At 55.4% G+C, this 20,793-nt stretch overlaps 1 protein-coding gene across 8 annotated transcripts in view; it reads right to left on the reverse strand.

Moving 5' to 3' along the window:
• The window catches only part of Gse1 (Gse1 coiled-coil protein), a 365,720-nt gene that overhangs the window by 43,872 nt on the left and 301,055 nt on the right, over positions 1-20,793 (reverse strand). For 2 of the 8 annotated variants that reach the window (XM_052166227.1, XM_052166228.1), the window contains exon 2: positions 17,941-18,138. The exons of the other annotated variants lie outside the window; for them this stretch is intronic. In XM_052166227.1, coding sequence (XP_052022187.1) covers positions 17,941-18,010 — 70 coding nt within the window. In that variant the 5' untranslated portion in view covers positions 18,011-18,138. The remainder of the gene's footprint in view (positions 1-17,940; positions 18,139-20,793) is intronic. 8 annotated transcript variants of the gene reach the window in all.

Consider the following 20,793-nt stretch of genomic DNA (forward strand, 5'->3'; position numbering starts at 1 on the left):
CTGCTTTCATACTTTCAAGCCCGCCCGGAGGCCACCGCTCCGGGGGGGGGGGGGCACCTCAGCGCCGCTGCGGGTTTCAACTTTCCACCGCGGTGCCAGCCCCAAACCTGCCTCGGGACATGCCCGCGCAGTGCTCGGCAGGCGCGCGCTGCCTCCCCCGCCTTCCTCCCTCCCGCGCCAGCCGGGACAGCGCCGGGAGCGAGCGCGGGCGCCAGCACCCCCCGTCCATCTGTTCCCGATGACGCCGGCGGCGGGCAGCGCTCGGGGCCCGCGCCAGCAGAAGCCGCCGATGCCGTGGGGCGGGGGCGCACGCCTGGCCAGTCTTGCACAAGCCCCTGGCCGACCACAAACGACAAGGGAAACGGGCGGGCGAGGGCAAGGGCGGGCGGAGTTGCTGCTCCTACCTGCGGCCACCGGGTCCCTGGCCCCACACACGCGCCGCGCGGCCTTTGGTCCACGCGCTAGTTCGCGTCGCCCCCGGCAGCGTGGCCTCGGCAAGTTAACGACGCTCGAGACCCGGAGGATGCACCGGGCTTCCCGGGAGTGGGGGGCGGGGACAGGCGCCTTCACCCGCCGGGAATCGCACGCAGGAGGGGGAGGGGGGACAGGGAGGTGTCAGAAGAGAGAAACAACTGGCCTCGAGCCGTAAAAACAAAATGAAAAACCTCCCGGGCTGGTCCAACCCCTTTCCCACCTGGATTACAGGCTGTGGGGGGGGAGGGGACAACATGTAAATGAACAGCTCGCACCTGGCTGCGCAGCCTGCGGGCCAGGTTCCCCAGGTAACAACACCCGGCTCTTCCTCCAAATCCTGTCGCACCTTTCTCCCTAGGGGTGTCTTGGAGGCCAAGTTCAGTCACCTGTTTGCTGAGAACCAGGCAGGCCATCCTATAAATTTGTGGGTGACCACTATGAGATACCACCTGTTTTGCTTTTTTTTTTTTTTAAGAGATGGCTGCTTCCCCCCTCCAATACAATGCAGCTCCACTGAAAACCGTACCCCCAACCGGGGTTTCAAATGAGGAACTTGCCCAGAAGTATTCGAGGTTACAAGCATGCAGGTGAGCCAGGCATCCTCCCCCCCCCATCCCCCCACGGATTCTCAAAACAGGACTGTCTCCAGGATCTTGCCCACACTGTGTCCGAGGTAGCAGAAGGGTGACAGACACCCACGGTGGCCACAGGGGGACAGCAGTGAGCCAGCTATGTGCACCCAGGCCAGAAAAGGCTGGCAGTCACCAGGAGATGGATGGTCCTGACTGTCCCTACACCCGGCCCCAGGAAATCAGTAATCCCTAGCAGGGCCTTTGAGTTTAAGGGTGGGAATTGCTGTCTAGCAACCATGTGGCTGGCCCCTTGTTAGCGAGATATACCCCGTATGGGTGGACTGCTAATTCCTGACTCCATGGCTAAAAGCTAACCTCCCTCTAGCTGCCCCCCTCCCCGCAGCTGCCCGCTCCCACCCCACCAGCAACCCCAGCTATACAACCTTAGCTCTCTGGGTCCTTTCCCTCAGTCCCATTTGTTTGGGGAAACTGACCGAGAAAGGATTTGAAACCTACAGTGCTAGGGGCAGTCCTGGGAAGCGGGAGGGACCTCCCAGCTCAGGATGCCTGCCTGGCTAGGACACAGAAGCGCCCAGCTTTTCTTGCTGGCTAGGGTTCTGCCACACCCGGGCCACCTAGAAAAGGGAGCAGGAGTCCCCCACCCCACCCCCCCCACCCCCCGCAAGCCCTTCCCGGCTAAGCTGGGTCTCTGTAAACCCCACCCTGTCTGAGAGCCTGGGACCTCAGAAGCAGATGAACACCAAACCTGCGGGAGGCAGGGTTTCCAGACCTGCAGGGTCTGCTAGAACCCGGACGGGTATGGGCCGAATCCACTGGACACATATCATGTCCCTGGGGCTGTTTCACAAAGGCCACCCCAGAAACAAAACCGAAAATTACAGAGCCACAGCTCAGAAAGGCCACAGGGCAGATACTGGAGGCTCATAGGCGGGGCACGTGAGGCAGCCTGAGTTAGGGAGTTGATGGCTTGGAGCCTCCTCACCAAGGTCATGCCCCCCCCCTCCCTCGCCTGAACCCTGTCTGAAGTGCACCCCGGAAGTCAGGTGGAGTCTTGCCTTCCAGTCTTCCTCCTGGGGCTGAGCAGGAAGACTGAATATGGTGTACTTTCCCCATTCTGACCAGCTGCCATCACCAGAGGCGACTACTTGGTTATCTGATAGCCCTAGACTGCAGCGCGAACCAGACTAACCACCACAGACTTTCCCAGCACAAACTTGTTGGGCTCCTGTCATCGAGTGCCCTCCAGGTCTGGCCAGGCAGGTGGTGACCACCGCTACCAAGTGTCAACGAACCTGCCTCAAGGTTCTGAAAATGGAAGACAAGCCTGACCTTGAGTTGGTTGCTTACCCCTAGCAGTATTCCCACAGCCCCCTGACTAAGACACCTTCAGCAGAGTTTGTCACCCCAGTTACTGAGACAGGGGGAGGAGGTGTCTCTGAGTTCAGGTTCTCCCTCTGCAGCAGAAGGGAGGCCTCTGGCCTTGGGTTTCTGGCATCTTTGCTTTTGGAAGTATCTGGATGAATTCTGGATGAGTACCGGGAAAACCATCCTGGTTGGGAGGGTTGGAAGGGGGCTGAGAAGCAGAGAAAGGGGGTCTGCCCGGTTGGTCTCCATCCATCTTGACCATCTGAGCCCTCAAACTGTCCCCAGTTTCTTTCTCTTCCCTCTTCCTTGTCCGGTCCGGGCAGCCATTCTTCAAAGCTCCCGCTACACTCCCAGAAGGCTTTCCCATCCCTGCCTCTGCCACTCAGCTCTCCAGGCAGGCCCCACCCGTACAGACGGCCATGGGCTGGAATGAGAGGCCAGCCAGGTACTAAGGTCCAGGCAGGGCCTGGGGGGCAGCATTTACCTTTACTAAGCTGTTCTAGGGTGTATGGGAATGACAGCCCGAGGAGGCGGAATTTCAGGTTTTTCCCAGCCTGCTGCGGGGGGGGGGGGGGGTCGGGGGGAGACCCTTGTCTCGCTGCAGTGGCGGCCTGCCCAGGGCTGGGGGCTGGCCAAGCAGGCTCTAACTGCCTTAACCCAGGCTTGCTGACCCAGGACAAGATGCCGGACAGCGGGCCCGGAAGGTGGCTGGTGACCTTCTAGAGAGGACTCTTTCCGTCTAAGACGCGGTCTGACGGCTGGCTGTCGGGGGACTGAGGTCACCCAGGCCGCAGGAAGGGGTTAAGACCTAGCGGATCCCCCTCGGCCCATGGGGGGGAGTTTTCCTCTTAACCCCGGGCCTCGGCGCCACTTCCTGCGCTTTCAGCGCCGGCTCCCACCCGCGCCCTGCACACAGCTGCACTCCTTTACAACCAGTTAACAGCTGTTTTTGCATAGATTTTCAATTCTAATTGCCTCGCTTTGTGAGCGCCTCGGAGCCCCGGTGAATGGGGACGCCGTGGCGCACGGCTGGAAGGCGGGCGGGAAGAGGGCACTTGAGGGGAGAAGTGAGCCAGTGTGCGCAGGCTGCCCGCTTTTCTGTTTCTAAACAGAAGAATGTCCTGGCTACCAACTGCCCCTGCATCTATCTCCACCCGGAGCCTGGAAATCTGTACCAGACCCTGTGACCCGGCCCCTAACTTCCCCACCCCCACCCCCACCCCCCACACAGCCGGGGACAGCTTCCTAGCCCTGCTGGCTCAAGGCCCCTCCCCCTACAAAGCACCCCTCCACCCAGGCTACTGCGAGCCACCCCAGACAACAGCTTACTAAGCCACCGGCTCAGAGCCCAGACCCCCCCCCACCCCCCCACCCCCGCACCCCGGCTCTCTAGGACTCAGATATGAGAGGCTAATTGGACCATGAAGTTGAGCAAGGAGAAATCGCTCTCTCTGGAGACAGCTGGCATCTATAAAAGAGAAATATTTGCATTTTAAAACCTTTAAACTTTATACGGCTGGGCCAGGGCCAGGCAGGGGGAGGAAAGGGTGGAGGGGCGGGGCGTGCTTGGACACTCCAAAGGACAGAGACTCCCCGGAGAAGCTTTGAGATTGCTGGCACTACACGCCAGTGGCCAGTGGTGCCCTTAGTGGCCTGGCTCTGCTCAGGTTCAAGTTCTTCTTGGCTTGTGGCGTCCTGGGGAGAGCCTGCTGCTGTCCCTCGTGGCGATCACCCCAACTCCATTACAGCCTTTTCTCCCTGTGGTGAAGAAGAGGCAGGGCAGCTTGCCCAGCCTGCTCAAGTGACTTACGCCCTTGTCCCTAATCACCAAACACTCAGACACTACAGTCCCTGGTGACACCACTGCCGCCTCCCCACCCTACCCCCCACTCAGGAGCTGTCCCCCAAAAGGTCCTTGACCAGCACCACAGTGGCATCCCTGGGGGGAGGGGGGTGCCAGGTTTCCATTTCTTTCCATGCTTACTCCCTATTTTTATATGAGAGGAACCTGGCCACGTTTTCTCCACTGTCAACATTTGCGATGGAGAGCCAGGAGGCCCCGGCCCGGAGTGGTCTTATTTTAGCAGGCTTTTATGAAAGCGCAGAACAGCCAGAATCGCATCCCGCCCGGACTACCTGGCAGGCCTGTGTGGAAAGAGAAAGAGAAAGCCCAGGCAGCGGGGCCCAGCTTCAAGGGCACACAGCACAAGGGTGGGTGAGTCTGTGTCCAAAAGCAGTGACCAGCCATCAGTGGGAGCCTCCATTTTCTTCACCTACACAAAACCCAGTTTTCAGTGAACAGGCTTGCCCTTCTTCCTGGCTTCTGTTACTGTCAGAACTGACTCCTGGGCCTGGACTGCCTGTGTCCCCCGCTTGGTGCTGAGGCCTGCGACCCATGGACCCGCCCTCATTCCTACCTTGCTTTCACATCTCCGTGGTTTCCCCTCCTACTAGCCCACACTCACACCTTTTCAGGGGGCCAGGTGCCGTTCAGGGATCATTCAAACACAAGCTGTGTATGTACCTCAGTGGTACCAAGGCTGGACCTGTCCTAGCACATGCCACAACAGTCAGTTCCCAACTCTCAAGAGCAAGCCTTTGAATACAGCTCTCGGAACCCCAGTTTCTGCTTCTGGAGAGGACGACAGTGAATGTGTGTGGCTGGCGCCCAGGTTTCTAGGGCTGATATACAGACACCCCCAACCTGCCTGAGAGCAGGGACCTAGAAAGGGCCATGCCCAGGGACAAGGACTATCAGCTGAGTCACTATCCTTCCGTTCAGGGTGAGGAAGAAATCAATGACAGAATAACACACACACACACAAAGGATTTTTATGAGTGACGTCACAGGGAGGCCTGCCCCTTGATTCTAGTCAGCCCAGGATAGCAAGGATTCCCTCACTTCCTAACTGTGCAACCAGCAGACCAGCAACTTGGGAAAAAGAGCACAGACAGCCCCATCAATGCTTTAGGTCTCTCAGTCTGGCTGGTCACCTCCAGACACCTCTATAGGTGGTCAGCCCAGCCCACCTGTGACTAACCAGCTATCCAAACTATGGTGGAATATTAAGCCATAAAGAAATAACAGGGTCCCAATATGGTAAATTTATGGACAAAGAACAGACACCCAAACCATTCACTCCTCCTGCACTGATGTTCATACTAGTACTGTCCAATTATACAATTGTCAAAGGGTCTTGATACCTTGTCGCTCAGCTGGGGAATGAGGGTTTGTTTTTGTTTTTTTGTTTGTTTGTTTGTTTTTTCTGTCCTGGAACTCACTCTGTAGACCAGGCTGGCCTCAAACTCAGAAATCTGCATACCTCTGTTCCCAAGTGCTGGAATTAAAGGCCTGCGCCACCATGGCCCAGCTGGGGAATGAGTTTTAAAAGTGTGACATGTCCATTCAGTGGAGTACTGTCTGGTCCTGAGACAGGGACAGGCCAGGGACGGTGGCTCATGCCTATAATCCCAGCATCCAGGAGGCAGGAGCAGGATGTGATGCAGAGAGAAGCCTTGTCTTTTTTTTTTTTTTTTTTTTGGTTGTTTTTTTTCAAGACGTGGCTTCCCTAGGTAGCCATGGCGGAATGCAGGGTGCAGGGATTAAAGGCCACACTCAGCGGGGAGAGATCCTGTTTTAAGAAGAGAAAGGAGGGGGGCTGGAAAGATGGCCCCATGGTTAAGAGCACTGACTGTACTTCCAGGGGTCCTGAGTTCACTTCCCAGCAGCCACATGGTGGCTCACAACCATTTGTAATGAGATCTGATGCTCTCTTCTGGTGTGTCTGAAGACAGCTACAGCATACTCACATAAATAAAAATAAGTAAATCTTTAAAAAAAAGAAGAAGAAGAGAAAGGAGCCAGGTATTGATTGTGGCGTGGCGCCCATCTTTAGTCCCAGCACTGTGGAGACTGAGGCAAGCAGCTCTTTTGAGGCCAGCCTGGTCTACAGAGTTAGTTCCAGGACAACCAGAGCTAAAAAGTGAAACCCTGTCTCAAAAACAAATGAAAGAAAGAGAGGGAGGGAGGGAGAGAGAGAAGAGAGGGAGGAAGGGGGGAGGGAGAGAGAGAAGAGAGGGAGGGAGGGAGAGAGGAAGAGAGAAGAGAGAGAGAGGGAGGGGGAGAGAGAGAAGAGAGGGAGGGAGGGAGAGAGGAAGAGAGAAGAGAGAGGGGGGGGAGAGAGAGAAGAGAGGGAGGGAGGGAGAGAGAGAAGGGGAAGGGAAGGGAAGAAAGCGAGGACCAAGCAAGCTTGAACACAGACATAACATGGTGGTGAAGGGCAGGAGCCAGGCCTGAAGGCTGTCATGTGAGTCCCACATATGCAGTGTCCAGAATGGCCAGATCAGAGGCAGACAGCAGATGCATTAACAGCTACTGGGGCAGGAGTGGCCGCTCTTGTGCGGGCAGTTTCCTGGGTGACAGGTCTGTTCTGGTTCAAGAACAACAGGCGTGTGGTTGCACAACACTGTGTACCTGCTAAAATGCCACCGGGCTACACACGTTGTTTGTTTGCTTTTTTTCTCTTTGAGATAGTACCTTTATTCTGTAGCCCAGGCTGGCCTGGAAATCACTCTATATAGCCCAGGCTAGCTTAGAGTTCAAGACCTCTCTGCCTCACCTGGAATTACAGGTGTGAACACTGTACTCTTTTTTTTTTTTTTAAACAAAGTTTACCTAGCACATGTATGGGTGCACACATATTCCACAGAGAGGACGGCTTTCAGGAGTTCACTCTCTTTCTACCAAGTGAGTTCTGCTGACTGAACGCCAGACACTACTAGACTTAATGGCAAACATCACAACCCAGGGTGCCACCCTATCCCCCCCACCCACCACCACCCCATCCCACCTCGCCAAGCACTGTGGGTTTTTAATAGTGCTCCCCCAATCCCCATACTTGGTATTTTGATACAGGGGCTTATGTATTCAAATCCGGCTGGGAATTTTCTGTCGCTGAAATGACTAAGGTGTACACTCTCCCCTCCCCCTCTGAAGTGCAGGAAGTACAGGTGAGGACCCACTGTGCGTTTTAAAATGGAAGCTGCAGACTAGGGGAGGGTGGGTGTTTTCCAGGGGACCCCAGCAGACCTTGGAAACTCCCGGCTTCCTGAAGCACACTTTCCTGCGGGTGCTTTGGACGTTTGGTCACAGGAAACAGTCACATGCTACTGAGCCTTGCCCAAGGAACTTTCCCAGACTTGGGCGCTCTGTGGACTTAAGACACTGAAGCTGCATTGTTATCCTGTGGCTCTCAGCCCTCAGGCTAGAAAGGTCACCAAGCCCCTTCCCTCCTGCAGAGCCCCCCTAAAGCTGCAGGCCTCCTGTCTTTCCCAGCCTCAGGGCCTGCAACTCTTGAGCACCTGGGGGCGGTGACATTGGAATGTACACCTGTCCCCACAGATGACCTCCAGCCACTCTTGCCACCTGCTGCAAAGCAGACAGCTGTGGCCTGGGCAGGGATTGGGGGATGGGGCAGAGTGGCCCAGGATAGGGCAGAGGGGAGGCAGGTGGGCAGGCGGGAGGCCCCAATCCCGCACCCCTTTCTTACAGAGTAACAGGAGGGCAGTGAACCTTCCAGTTCCCCAACCTGTACACTCACAGAGCCAGAGCACTGCAGGAGAGAAGCGACCCTGCTTCCTCCCCGCAGCTAAGACTGTTGTCTCTCTGCCCCGTCAGTCATTTAGAGAGGAGGGTGGAGGGCTTCACCAAGTCCCAGTCCAGGCCACATATTCCAGGAGAGAGATCTAGGCGGTGTACCCCAGGGACTCCACATGTACCCACAGAAATCCTAAGGATTCCTTACAAATGGGAATCCTGGCTTTGTGATTCCCCTATAGATTTAAAAGCCAGGAGAGGCTAGAAGGGCTCCAGGCAAGCCCCCCTTAGCCCGCAAACCTCCCAGACTGGTGGTATCCCTAAAGTTTGTCACACTGATACTGGTTGAAGACCCACAACGGGCCACGTTCCCCTGACTGCTGAGGGCCTGCTGTGCCTCCCTGGTACCCGAGACTCAGGCAGTGGTTGTTTTGTTTTTGTTTTGTTGTTGTTGTTGTTGTTTTGAGACAGGGTTTCTCTGTGTAGCCCTGGCTATGCTAGAACTCACTCTGTAGACCAGGCTGGCCTCGAATTCACCTGCCTCTGCCTCAGAGTGCTGGGATTAAAAAAGAGCACTACTGCCATGCCTTACTTTGTGCCTTCAGTTCTTTTGGAAGTAAGGTTTTTCCCTGTAGCCCAGGTAGCCTTGAACTCTCAACCCTTCTGTTCTGCCCCAGCTTCCTGGGGATGGGGACTATAGGCGTGGCCTCCCCCGCCTCTCATTCTCATCTTGATTTTCCCGCCGCCTATCACCAGAGTCTCAAACTGTCACAGAAACTATCAGATCCCAGAGGCCTTCATGGCTTCTAAACTCCAGGAAGGAAATCATACCTAGGCAAACAAACCCTTGTGTCCCAAGAAGGAGCCCTTGGCATGCCTGGGGAGGACATTCTGGGGTCCTCGGGGTCGGACCTTGCCTTTGCCAGCTCCAGGCAGCTGCAGGGATCCTTCGGCACCTGCTTTCATGTTTATGTCCCTGTCATTTGGTATCACAGGCTGAAATAGCCAAGGCGGGGAGGTTAGACGTAAGCCGTTTCGCGGTGGGGAAGGTCGTGGTGTCAAGCTCATGGACAACGCCCTGGTGTTCTGGTGAGTGGCAGCAAGCCTCAGCAGCAAGCCTGCCTCAGTTTCCCCCCCACCCTCAGGCTCTGCCTTTTCCCAGATGGGCCCTCGGTTGATGCTGCATCTGGGCCTGGCCCGGAAGCACTGAAAGCTGCCTCAGAGTGACCACTGCGCTTGTATCCTTCCTCAGGCTCCCCGGGGACCTGGTGACAAAGGGGACAAAGGCCCTCTCCTGCCACCCGTCCCTCAGCCTCCAACAGCAGTACCTCCTACCTTTATAAGTGGTGTCTTGTATCCTCTTGGCCCACTCTGGGCTGGTTTCCAGAGGCTGCATCGTTGTCTACCACCCCTACCTTCAAGACCACATATTTGCAATATAGACCCTGTATTTCCAACCTCCCTAGGCCCAGCCTCCTCCTCACCCAGCTCTGCTCAGCCTGGCTTGGTCCTTCCAGCTCACCATCTTGAATAGCTCTCCCCTCTATAGCCTCAGACCAAAAAGCTCACCTCCTCCAGGGAGATTTCCTGGTTGGAGCCCAAGCAGAATCCTCTACCCCTTTGCTTCCTATACCTATTGGGCTCAGAGACCCAGGGCAGACCAACAGCCTTCACCTATACACCTAGCAAGGGAGAACCCTCATTAACTACCCAGGGGCGCCCCCAAAACAAAGGGGTGGAGGAGGGGTACAGGCAGCCATGGGGTACTCGGCTTTGCTCTCTCTTACCAGCCCACCCAGCCCACACCAGCATCAGCTAAGAAGGAGGCCGTGTTGCCAGCACCCACCACTGATCACCACGCCCTCCTCTCCTGGGAGTGACGGCTGCAGAGAGCACCTGGCCACTCCCTCCTCGAGGTTCTGCTGCCTCCCATCTCAGAAGCTGAGCCCCACTCCCCTCCTGCCCTCTGCACTGACCCGCCAGGCTAGCAATGGAGCTCGGGGTTAGCACAGCCCAGCTCAGGAGTTCTGTTCTTGGCTCGTCCAACAAATCGCTCGCCCATGACCTTGGGAAAGTCCCCCGTGTGGCGCTGCCTCCCTCCAAGCGCTCCCATTAATAAACCAAGGTGGTACCGTAAGACTGGGCTCTGCTCCAGGATGCTGTGTAGTGTGGGGAGGCCTAGAGGACGAGATGGGCCAGCCGCACAGAGCTTCAGGAAGACACAGGATGACCTGAAAGCCCTCAGGAGCCACAGGTCAGATAGTCCCAGGTCACAGCTCCAGGACGTGACCTAGAGGGGACCTAAGGAGGCTTCTGTCATGGGGAACAGTGGTCACTGTACTGTCAGTGGCACATAAAGAGCCTTGTCTGCTCACAGTTGGGGTGACAGCCTCACCTGTCCCCCAGGTGGTGTCTATGCAAGCCAGATGGGAGAGGCTGGAAGGACACGGGGGGGGGGGGGGGACGAAGAGAAAGGGTGAGGTAGGAGGAGGAGGAGGAGGAGGATCAGGAAATGCAGGAGAAGGAGGGGCAGGAGGAGCAAGAGGAACAGCCTGAAGGAGAACAAAATGGCTAGGGCCTACAAAGGCAGATAAGACAATACATGGACAAGCAGTCTACAGGTCACCTCAATGGCTGCTGGGTACCAGCACCCCACAGCTCCACCAGCAAGAACCCATCCGGGGACAGATCTGGGAGCCAAAATCCTCAACCCCCTCCCTACTCTTCCCGGGACCCTAGGGGCGCACGCACCCCCATCAGAACCACCCAGACACCAGTTTCTTCTATCATCAAACGGCGGTGGTGTGATCCTCTTCTAAAAGTTAATTTCAAGTGACTCCCCTCCTTCCCAACAGGATCTGAGGAAGCCCTGGGAACTTCTGTTTATTTTATTTATTTATTTATTTATTTATTTCCTCCAAAAGGCTCCCAGTAACCGAGAGGAGAATTACATTCAGAGAGAATTGGGTCCCTGGAGAAAGTTAACGTTACTCGTTTAACGACTTCTGTGGGTGCTGAGATGTGAGCAGGCCTTACCCAAAGATGTCTCCTGTGGTTACCGGGAGATTTAATTCACAAGAGCTAAGGAAAATAATTAAGAGGCATGGGAGGGGCGGGCCCAGAGGCATCGCGGCTTAGGGGAGGGGTGGCGGTACCCTTGGCGGTATCTGGCACCTATCACGGCTCTGCCAGAGTGACCAGGATGATGAATGAACACAGTGACCAGTGTCTCAGAGCCCGCTGACATGAGCATACACGGGCCATTCAGCCAAGCCACCCAGGCACAGGAAGCAGCCCCAGCCCAAGGCACTCCTCCATACCCACTTAGGGACACTTCCTGGCTTTACTTGGGACTCTCACGGTGGGAACCAGGCTAGCTGTCCCCACGTGGCTGTGTGAAGAGCTGGCTCTCTCCTAAGCGTCCATGAATCAAGCAGGACTATCTTGGAAAAGGTCAAAGCTGGGTTTAATGCGCATCTCGGGTGGTAGGCACTAAGAGGGCAGGGAGGTCTGAGGACTAGACAGACGGTCCACTGAGCTGCCCTGTCTAACAAAGCATATCCTATCACAAGGGGGCAGAAGGCTGGAGGCCCCCTATAAGGGGTTGGCCTAGCACAGGAGCAAGAAAAACCCAGGTCACTGAGAAGAGAGAAATGGAAGCGTGCTTGCTAGCAGCCTCCTCAGCAGTAGCATCCCAGACTGCACCAGCTGCTCTCAAGTCTGTGGCTCCACAGCAGAGTCCCCAAGCTGGGAAGAACAGACAGTCCCACATGCAGTGGGGCCCAACAGCCACCACGTCCGTCCCTCGATGAGTCAGAGACGCCAAGCGACTAGACCCAAGCCACACAGCACCAGACAGACAACAACTAAACATGAGCCCAGGCTCAGTCCTCCCTCCCGCATCCAGTTAGGGAAGAATCCAGAAAGACCTAGCCTGAGCCCAGTTACAGCTGAGGAGAACCCATCTTTGTTTTTTTTAAGAATACCTCTGAGTAAATCCAAGAGAACCTGTCACAGAAAAAAAGCCATCACAGCCCTGAGTGGCCACCAAGCACCTGGAATGTGGCCGGTGAGACTAAAAAACAGAATTGTTAGGTTCATTTAACCTCAAATTTCAATAGCTACATGTGGCTAGGGGTGCCGTGCAGGATGGACACTTGGATCTAGCTATGGCTATAGTCTGTGCGCTAAGGAAAGAGGCAGCTTACAGAGAAACAGGCAGAAAGTCTGAAGAGCCCAGCACACACACAGCCTTGGAGAGTATGGCCCCCAGAGCCCTAGTAGAGAGGTTTGAAAAGCCAAGTCTAGAACACCGTGAACCCAGTTTCTTCCCCATCCCCAGTAAGCTGCTTTAGGGCCTCACTTCACAGTCAGCAGGGGGCTGAGACCAAAGCTGCTCAGGTCCCAAACTCAGGTACAAAAGCAGAGGGATTGGGGGAGAGATATGGGAGGGACACAGAAGGGAGGGAGGGAGGGGAAGACGGAAGGAGGGAGGGCAGAAGAGTGGGTAGTGGCAAAAGGAAGGAAGATGGATAGAAGGCTGGGAAAAGAATGGATGGGTATGCACATGGTCAGGTGGGCAGGGGGATAAATGGATGGATGCGTAGATGGATGACAGACGGATGGATGAATGATAGATAGATAGATAGATAGACAGTCAGATAGATGGATGAATGGATGGATGGATGGGTTGATGGATGGGTTGATGGACAGATAGGTGGATGGATGGATGGATGGATTGGTTGATGGACAGATGGATGAATGAATGGATGGATGGGCTGATGGACAGATAGGCGGATGGATGGGTTGATGGACAGATGGGCAGATGGATAGAAGGATGGATGATGGGTTGATGGACAGATAGGCGGATGGATGGGTTGATGGACAGATGGGCAGATGGATGGAAGGATGGATGATGGGTTGATGGACAGATAGGCGGATGGATGGATGGATGGATTGGTTGATGGATGGATGGATGGATGGATGGGTTGATGGACAGATAGGCGGATGGATGGATGTGTTGATGGACAAATAGATGGATGAGCAGGCAGATGAAGAAAGATGGGGAACGAGCGACTGATGCAGGGAAGGAAGGAAAGTGGATGATGAATGCAAAGAAGACGAAGCTGGCAGTGGTGGCGCACACCTCCTTTAGCCCTGGCACTCTGATGGCAGAGGCAGGTGGGTCTCTATTAGTTCTAGGAGAAAGAGAGAGAGAAAGAGAAAGAGAGAGAGAGAGAGAGAGAGAGAGAGAGAAAGAGAGAGAGAAGAAAGAAAAAAGAAAAAAAGGATAAAGAATGGGCTGGTAAAAACCACAGACTTTAACTCTCCTATAGCTTAGACATACGGAGCCCATCCTGAGGCACCCCAGACACAACCGTGGGCTTCAGGAGCACACAGATGTGCGCTGTGGCGGCCCTCATTCCCATAGGGCTCGGAGTCTCAGGTGTGCTCCCGAACACCCAGACTGTCCTCCACAGAGTCGAGAAGGCAAACCTGGAGTCTGAAGAGAAGGGCAGCTTCCTCAGCCGCTGAGCATGCAAACTCCGGAAGGCCCTGGAATCAAGGCCTGGAAGAGGAGGATCTTGGTACCCATCAATATTCAGCCCTCAGTCAGAAGCACGGGTCTGAGAAGGCACAGAGGGCTGCCCTCCTAAGATCCTGGAAAGCCTGCCCTCCTGGAAACCATCTTGGAGTCTGCCCCACCACACCCTGGTTCCATTTGGGTGCCAGGCATAGCCTGTAAATGGAAGCAAGCATGCCCTTCCCCCAAACACACACACACACACACACACACACACACACAAATCCACATTCACCAGGGGGTAGAACACCAGTCACCAGGCAGTGGGTATGCAGTACAACTCTTGATCTAATCTGTCCTTCGATCTTCACAAGTCTACAGCACATGGACAGGAGTAAGGGACAGGCTAGAGAGCCCATGGACCCACACACCAGACAGCTCAGCCAGGGCATGGTCCCATTCAGGTGCTCTGGAGAACACAGGCACTAATGTCTGTGAGGATGGGCAAAGGAAGGGCGACTGGAAGCAGCTGTGGTATCCAGAGGGCTGAAGACCAGCAGAGGACCAGCCCCTGAATAGCTGGCAGCCCCAGGAAGACCCAGCCAAGCGACCGACCAGTCCAGCATCCCAATTCCCCCAGAGACGTGGCTCACAGATGGGCCTACAGTGTGGAGAAAAAGGAACTTCCAGCAAACACCAGATGGGTAAGCTGACCATGGAGGGCAGGCAGGGAGGCCTGCCTGCTCCAGTTCTGCCCACCAACTCCCTCGGAGCCCCCAAGGAATGAGGCCCCAGGTTGGCCCTACACAGGTGAGCCCAGGTCCAAGCAGGCCAGTCCTGGCCCCCTCTGCTCAGACCCAAGCCTCTCTTTCTGCAGCAGATCCAGAGCTCCCCTCTCCCCATTACCCAGACAGGATGATGAATGGCAAACGCGGGGCATGCCTGGCTTGGGGAAAGAGACCCCGGCAATCGGGCACTTTTCCAGGCTCCGCTTCCAAGCCCCTCCCCTCGGCCCCCTCCTCCCCCACAAGGGAGCAGCAGTGTGCTCTGTCATCAGAACCGCATTGTTCTGGCCAGAAGAGAAACCGGGTCCGGCAGATGGCAGGTGAAACAGAAGCAGCTTGCTGTGGCCAAACCAATTATTTATCTAATTATGATTTACCACTTAACCACATGATCTTTCTGCAGAGTTGTGGGCAATTAGAACCAGGGTGCCTGGGTGGATTATGCAAATGGGCTGCAGCCCAGCAGAATAAAATTGGAGATTAGACATTCATACAGACCGTGCTGGCCCAGGGCAGGGCCTGGGGGTGGGGGTGGGGTGGGGAAGCAAGTGGAAAGAGAGGTTGTGGGAGATGCCAGGGTCAGGTCAGAGGGGTGGGCGGGCCAAGGGAGGGGCGAGGGAGGGGCAGCAGTGGAAATAACTCCTCCCTGACTCCTGCCCCTTCCAGGCTGTTCCCAAGATGACATCAGGCCCCTTGGGAAGGAAAAAAAAAAAAATCAAGGCATCTGGCCTGAAGGACTCCGTGGAGAGCCTGGTGTCACCGGGTCTGTTCAATCCTGGCTGAAGAAACCGAGAGGCAGCTGCTAAGTCTACAGGCAGCCACCACCCCTGCTTGGATGGGCGGCTCTAGGGGCGGAAGGGGGGGTGGAAGGAGTGAAAGGTGCTGGTTAATTGTCTCTGAGGAGGCTGGCCGGTGCAAGGAGGATCCCACCTTGGCAATCGTGGGAAGTTACATCATTCGCATTCCGTCCGCAGCCACTGTGGTCCTTTCTCGGATTAGGAGACTGAGGTGAAGGGCAGCCGAGCTCACTCAGATGGGTGGGGCCCCAACAGCCAAGTCAAGATCTAGGTTACTAAGAGCAGGGCAGGTGCCTCCAGCCAGCTGCTAGACAGGGAACTCCTGTCAGGGCACCCAGTGAGAACAGGTTTGTTCAGGTAGGTAATAGTCACCATGGCGACAGAACACCCAGAGCAGGTCTCATCTCCCTGGCTGGTCATTCTGCCACCAGCAGCAGGTTTCTTGTGGTCTCTGAGCTCAGCTTCCAAGTTTTTGAAGGGGTTGGGCAGAGGTGGAACACACCTCTCATGCCAGCATCCATGAGGCTGAGGTAGAGGCAGGAGGATCTCTGAGTTTGAGGCCAGCCTAGGCTACAGAGTTAGATGCAGGACAGCCAGGGCTACACAGAGACACTCTGTCTCAATAAATCAAATAAAGAAGAAAAACAAATCTTCAAAGGGACTTAGAAAGAGATAAGAGATCCTGGCTTCTTTGCAACTCAACTCTCGAAGATGGAATCGAAGGACATCTAAATCTCCCTGGGCTATCTGACCAGTGGGGAGAAGAGACCTAGAAAAGATGGGGTAACCACTGGGGATTACGGAACATCCCTCAGAGCTGCCTTCCCCCAATCAGAGAACCCTATGCATCTGAGACTAATCTCTCTGTGTGTGTGTGTGTGTGTGTGTGCGCGCGCGCGCGCTATGGTTGGTCATCTTTTTGTGTAAGGCAGAACAGGTCCCCAGTTTGTCCACAAATGCAGATCTGAGGTCTTCACATAGTCATCGCACACAGGAGACACAGGTGACAAGTTCCACGTGGGAACATGAAAACAAACCTAAGTGTCCCAAGGGCTTGCCATGTCCGCAGCGCCCATTCTGGGAGCTGCCTTGCCTAAGCAGAGGACGCAGGCTGGGCATGCTGGGGCCGCCCGTGGCCCACTGAGCAAGGCCTTCATAGGGACCAGGCACTTGGAGCTGTTCAGCCTCTAGAAGACATGAGGTACAGTAAACTAAAGCCTCAGTTGTTCAGTGTGGAGGCTCAACAGTTTGAGGCTAGGGGGCACTACAGATCTAGAACGTTCTGTCTTTGTAGCCCTGTGTACTGGCTAGTTTTGTGTGCCAACTTGACACAGGCTGGAGTTATCACAGAGAAAGGAGCTTCAGTTGGGGAAGTGCCTCCATGAGATCCAGCTGTGGGGCATTTTCTCAATTAGTGATCAAGTGGGGAGGGCCCCTTGTGGGTGGTGCCATCCCTGGGCTGGTGGTCTTGGGTTCTATAAGAGAGCAGGCTGAGCAAGACAGGGGAAGCAAGCCAGTAAGAAACATCCCTCCATGGCCTCTGCATCAGCTCCTGCTTCCTGACCTGCTTGAGTTCCAGTCCTGACTTCCTTTTGTGATGAACTGCAACGTGGAAGTGTAAGCTCAATAAACCCTTTCCTCTCCAACTTGTTTCTTGGTCATGATGTTTGTGCAGGAATAGAAACCCTGACTAAGACACCCTGGTTAGGCAGAAAGTGTGCCACAGAGAAGAAAGACTTTTTCCCGTTTGGTCCAGACGAAATCTCCAACACTTTGAAAAGCTTCAACACCACAGGAATACGCCCATAACTCTGCCGCTAGAGTTCCAAGTCTCTGCTTCCTTGAGCTGAGTGTCTGCCCACACCAGGGACAACACGCTGGGAGAGCAATACCCTTGCTCACTGGAGAAGGGCAGAAGAGGGCTATCCTTTGGAACTCGGGCTCCTTGGAGGCCAGGTCCTGGACACACACATTTACGTGCGTACACATACATGTCACATTCATAAGCGGTATTCCCTTGAGAAACTAGTGAATGCCAAGAATCCTGCCGTTCCACAACGCCCCATCCACTCAGCATTCTAGCTCCACAAAGCCCCACCTAACAGCAATCCAGCTCTGCCAAGCCCCACCCACTCAGAATCCCACCTCCACCAGGCTCCACCAGCTCAGAAATCCCAGCTCCATCAGGCTCCACCCACTCAGAAATCCCAGCTCCATCAGGCTCCACCCACTCAGAAATCCCAGCTCCAACAGGCTCCACCCACTCAGTCTCAGCTCCAACAGGCTCCACCCACTCAGAAATCCCAGCTCCATCAGGCTCCACCTACTCAGAATCCCAGCTCCATCAGGCTCCACCCACTCAGAGTCCCAGCTCCAACAGGCTCCACCCACTCAAAAAATCCCAGCTCCATCAGGCCCCACCCACTCAGAGTACCAGCTGCCAGGCTCCGCCCACTCCACTCAGTGTCCCAGCTCCACCCCGCCCCACCCACTCATACTACAGGCCTTAGCCCTCCACTCTCACTCTGCTTCCCTCAGATAAGCTGGCTTGCAACTCAAAAGCCCTGCTTCACCTGAAGACCACTGGAACTGCTCAGACCCTCAGGACCCTGGATGCTCTTCTGGGTCTCCATAGTGCACGCTTGAGCCTGAGAGAGAAGCTGGGAAGCAGGTACTATGCTGTCAACAGTCTGAACCACAGGAATCAGGATGGCTGAGGCAAGAGACAGGAAGGAGGTACCTGGGCCCACCCACCTGCACCCAGCCTTCTGCAAACTAGCTCCTCCCCCAGCTGTGGAGCACTCACCCTGAAGGGGATGAGGGAGTCCTCGAGGTGAGGGGCTGCCTCCTCTTCCAGGAAGGCATGCCCTGTTCATAATGGATGGCAGCTCTCAGGCTGCTGCTCCTGTCCATAGGGGACGTTTGCAGCTTGAAAACTCCGGAAACAGAATGTTCTCAGTGATCCTTCTTGATCCAGCAAAGGTCACAGATGGGGCCATCAGTCCTGGGAAATAATGAAGGTCCTGGGTTCTGCTGGCTCATCCCCGACAGAGGAGAGCCTTAATCGCTTCCCCTAGGGAGCTGGCCCGGTTGCAAAGGCTCGATTACTGATACAGCAAACTGACCAGATGTGGGGCTCTGGCTAGTCATAAAGCCCGTCACACGCTGACAATTAGCAGCCTCAAGGGCCGGCATGGGGTACCAGCTCCAAGGTACGGAGCAGGCAAGGGTAGTGGATTAGCAGGACATTGGGTCTGCTCATATCCATGGCTTCAAGCGGGCCCAAGGCCGCCCTCCCAGCTAACGTCCCAGAGGGGACACTCTGCTCCTAGAAGCCCAGCTCTGTCTCAGCAAACACTCGCGAATGCAAGGGGCCAGATGGAGACTGTGCTCAGCTGTGGGACCTGTCACTGCTGAGAACAGTCTCCGGCCACTGAAGGGACTGGTTTGCCACAGGGGAGCAGTTGTCAACAGTGGCCTGGCAAGGCTAGAAACCACACAAGCTTGAGGTTTTGTGCAGGAAGGCCTAGGATGAGCAGATAAGGCCCAGGAAGGGGCAACACCCGGCCTCGAACTCAGACTCCGTACTCCAGTTTATATTGACCCCCACAGGAACCACAGTCCAGGGCTTTGCCTGGCAATCCCCACTCAGGCTTTGTAAACCACATCAGGGAAAGAAGCCATGCTCGGTCCCGGCTGCATACATCGCTGAAGCGGAGCTGAAGATGGGAGACCGCCCACAAACCCATCCTCAAGGCCCAGCAGGTGCGTGGTCGCAGGCGCGTGGCCGTGGGGCGTGGTCGTGGGGCGTGGTCGCAGGCCCGTGGTACTTCCTCCCACATCCCCTGCCTGAGCAGTGCGAACATCCAGAGCCTCTTGCACTCTGTCGCCCATCAATTCCGCTGTAATGTATTTTATGAATGTGCAGATGGTGTGTGAAGAGGACCAGGGGAAGGCTCTATCTTGGGGTAAGAAATCAGCACTGGTAAATAGTGAGTTACTACATATATTTTCATTTCTCCAATACCAGTACCATCTGCCAGCAACTGGGGCTCCGCATCGACATTCACCCCTTTATTTCTCCCATTCGCTCTTTACATTTTTTTCTTCCTTTTTTTTTTCTTTTTCTTTTTCATTTTGTGCAGCCTGGGCCCTACAGATACTGCCCAAGGGGATGCGGTCCACAGACCAGAACATTCCAGCTCTGATGCATCCAATGTATCCCTACCCCGAGCAGAGGGCTGTCCTCTTTTGCATTCTCCAGTCTGCAGAACACAAACAGACAGACAGACAGACACGCACACGCGAGCGTGTGCACACACACACACACACACACACACACAGGACCGCTCAGGTCATGTGAGCTGGCTGGAGGCCAGGCTTTAATCGGCTCTGCCTCCGCATGGGATGGCGCAATAAAGAGGGGCTCATCCAGACCCCCACCGGGGGGGACACTTATTTCTCTCTCTCTCTGTTTTCTGGAATTATCTAAAATCAAAAGGAAGCTGCTGCGGGAAGCTGAGCTTGGGCATGCGTAGCCCTCAGAGGGCAGGGTCTATGGGCGTGAGGCAAGGGAGAGAAGAGGTGACAACAGGGACCCTTGGAGCCCAGGTGTGAGCATGGGGCTGACTGTCACAAGTTAAGCTTTCCATAGGCAAAGCTCAGAGCAAGGCGTGGCTAGGCGGTGGGGTGGGGTGGGGTGGGTGGGGGTGGGTGGGGGTGGGCCCTGGGAGCCCACCAAGCCCAGCTGCACTCTAGACCAGGAGGTTTAGCTGCCAGACAGCTGGACTGGCCCTGCTCCCAGGAGGGCAGCGATTGATCCTGGAGCCCCTGTCGGAGCCAATATCCAGCGGGCTATTATGGGGGAGAACAGACAACTCGGGGTTAAGACCCCAACCCCGGGACCTAAGTGTGTGATTTTATGTGAAGCAGGACCATTGACACTGTGACCCAGGCCATCTGAACCGAAGAACTGGAAGAGAACGGCCTTGGAGAATCAGGACTAGAGGTCTGGCTGAACCCAACTCCTCCTGCTTGAAGCACCCAGAGGAACTAACTTGCCTGTGGGTGCCTAGCCTCTAGGAAGGGAGCTGGAAGTCAAGCCATTCAATTCCAGACACCAGATTCGAACCCCTAAATTTATCCCAGCAGGCCCAGGGTCCTGATCTCTGAATGGAGACACTCCTGAGGTATCAAAGATGACTGATAGGAAATTCAATTTTTTTTTTCTTTTTTAAAGGATGAGGGCTGAAGTAGCCCAGGCTAGCCTGGAGCTCCGCATTATCCAGCCTCCACTTACCCAGCGCTGAGACTTGCAGGCACCACACCCAGACAGAAATTTACTATCAATGGCATCACCACGTGAATTATTCCATGCCAGCTCCCGCTGTCCTCTGAGGTGAGGCTTATCCTCTTTTTACAGGTAGGTGTGCGTTGTCACAGGGAGGTTGAGTCCCTTGCCACACAGTCAAGGAGTGGCAGAGGCAGGAAAAAGAACCCAAGCAGGCTGGCACCCGGCCTACATTCCTTACGTCAGCAGTGGGGCAAACCCCTAAGCGCAATACCTGGGTCACAGCTAAAGTCTGTCTCGCTGGCCCCCGGGGTAGTTTAAGTGACATTGAAGTCAGCTTTACAAAGGAAGTCCAGGAGGACCCACAGT

The sequence above is a fragment of the Apodemus sylvaticus genome, chromosome 21 (assembly GCF_947179515.1).
Source record: "Apodemus sylvaticus chromosome 21, mApoSyl1.1, whole genome shotgun sequence".
Lineage (NCBI taxonomy): Eukaryota > Metazoa > Chordata > Mammalia > Rodentia > Muridae > Apodemus > Apodemus sylvaticus.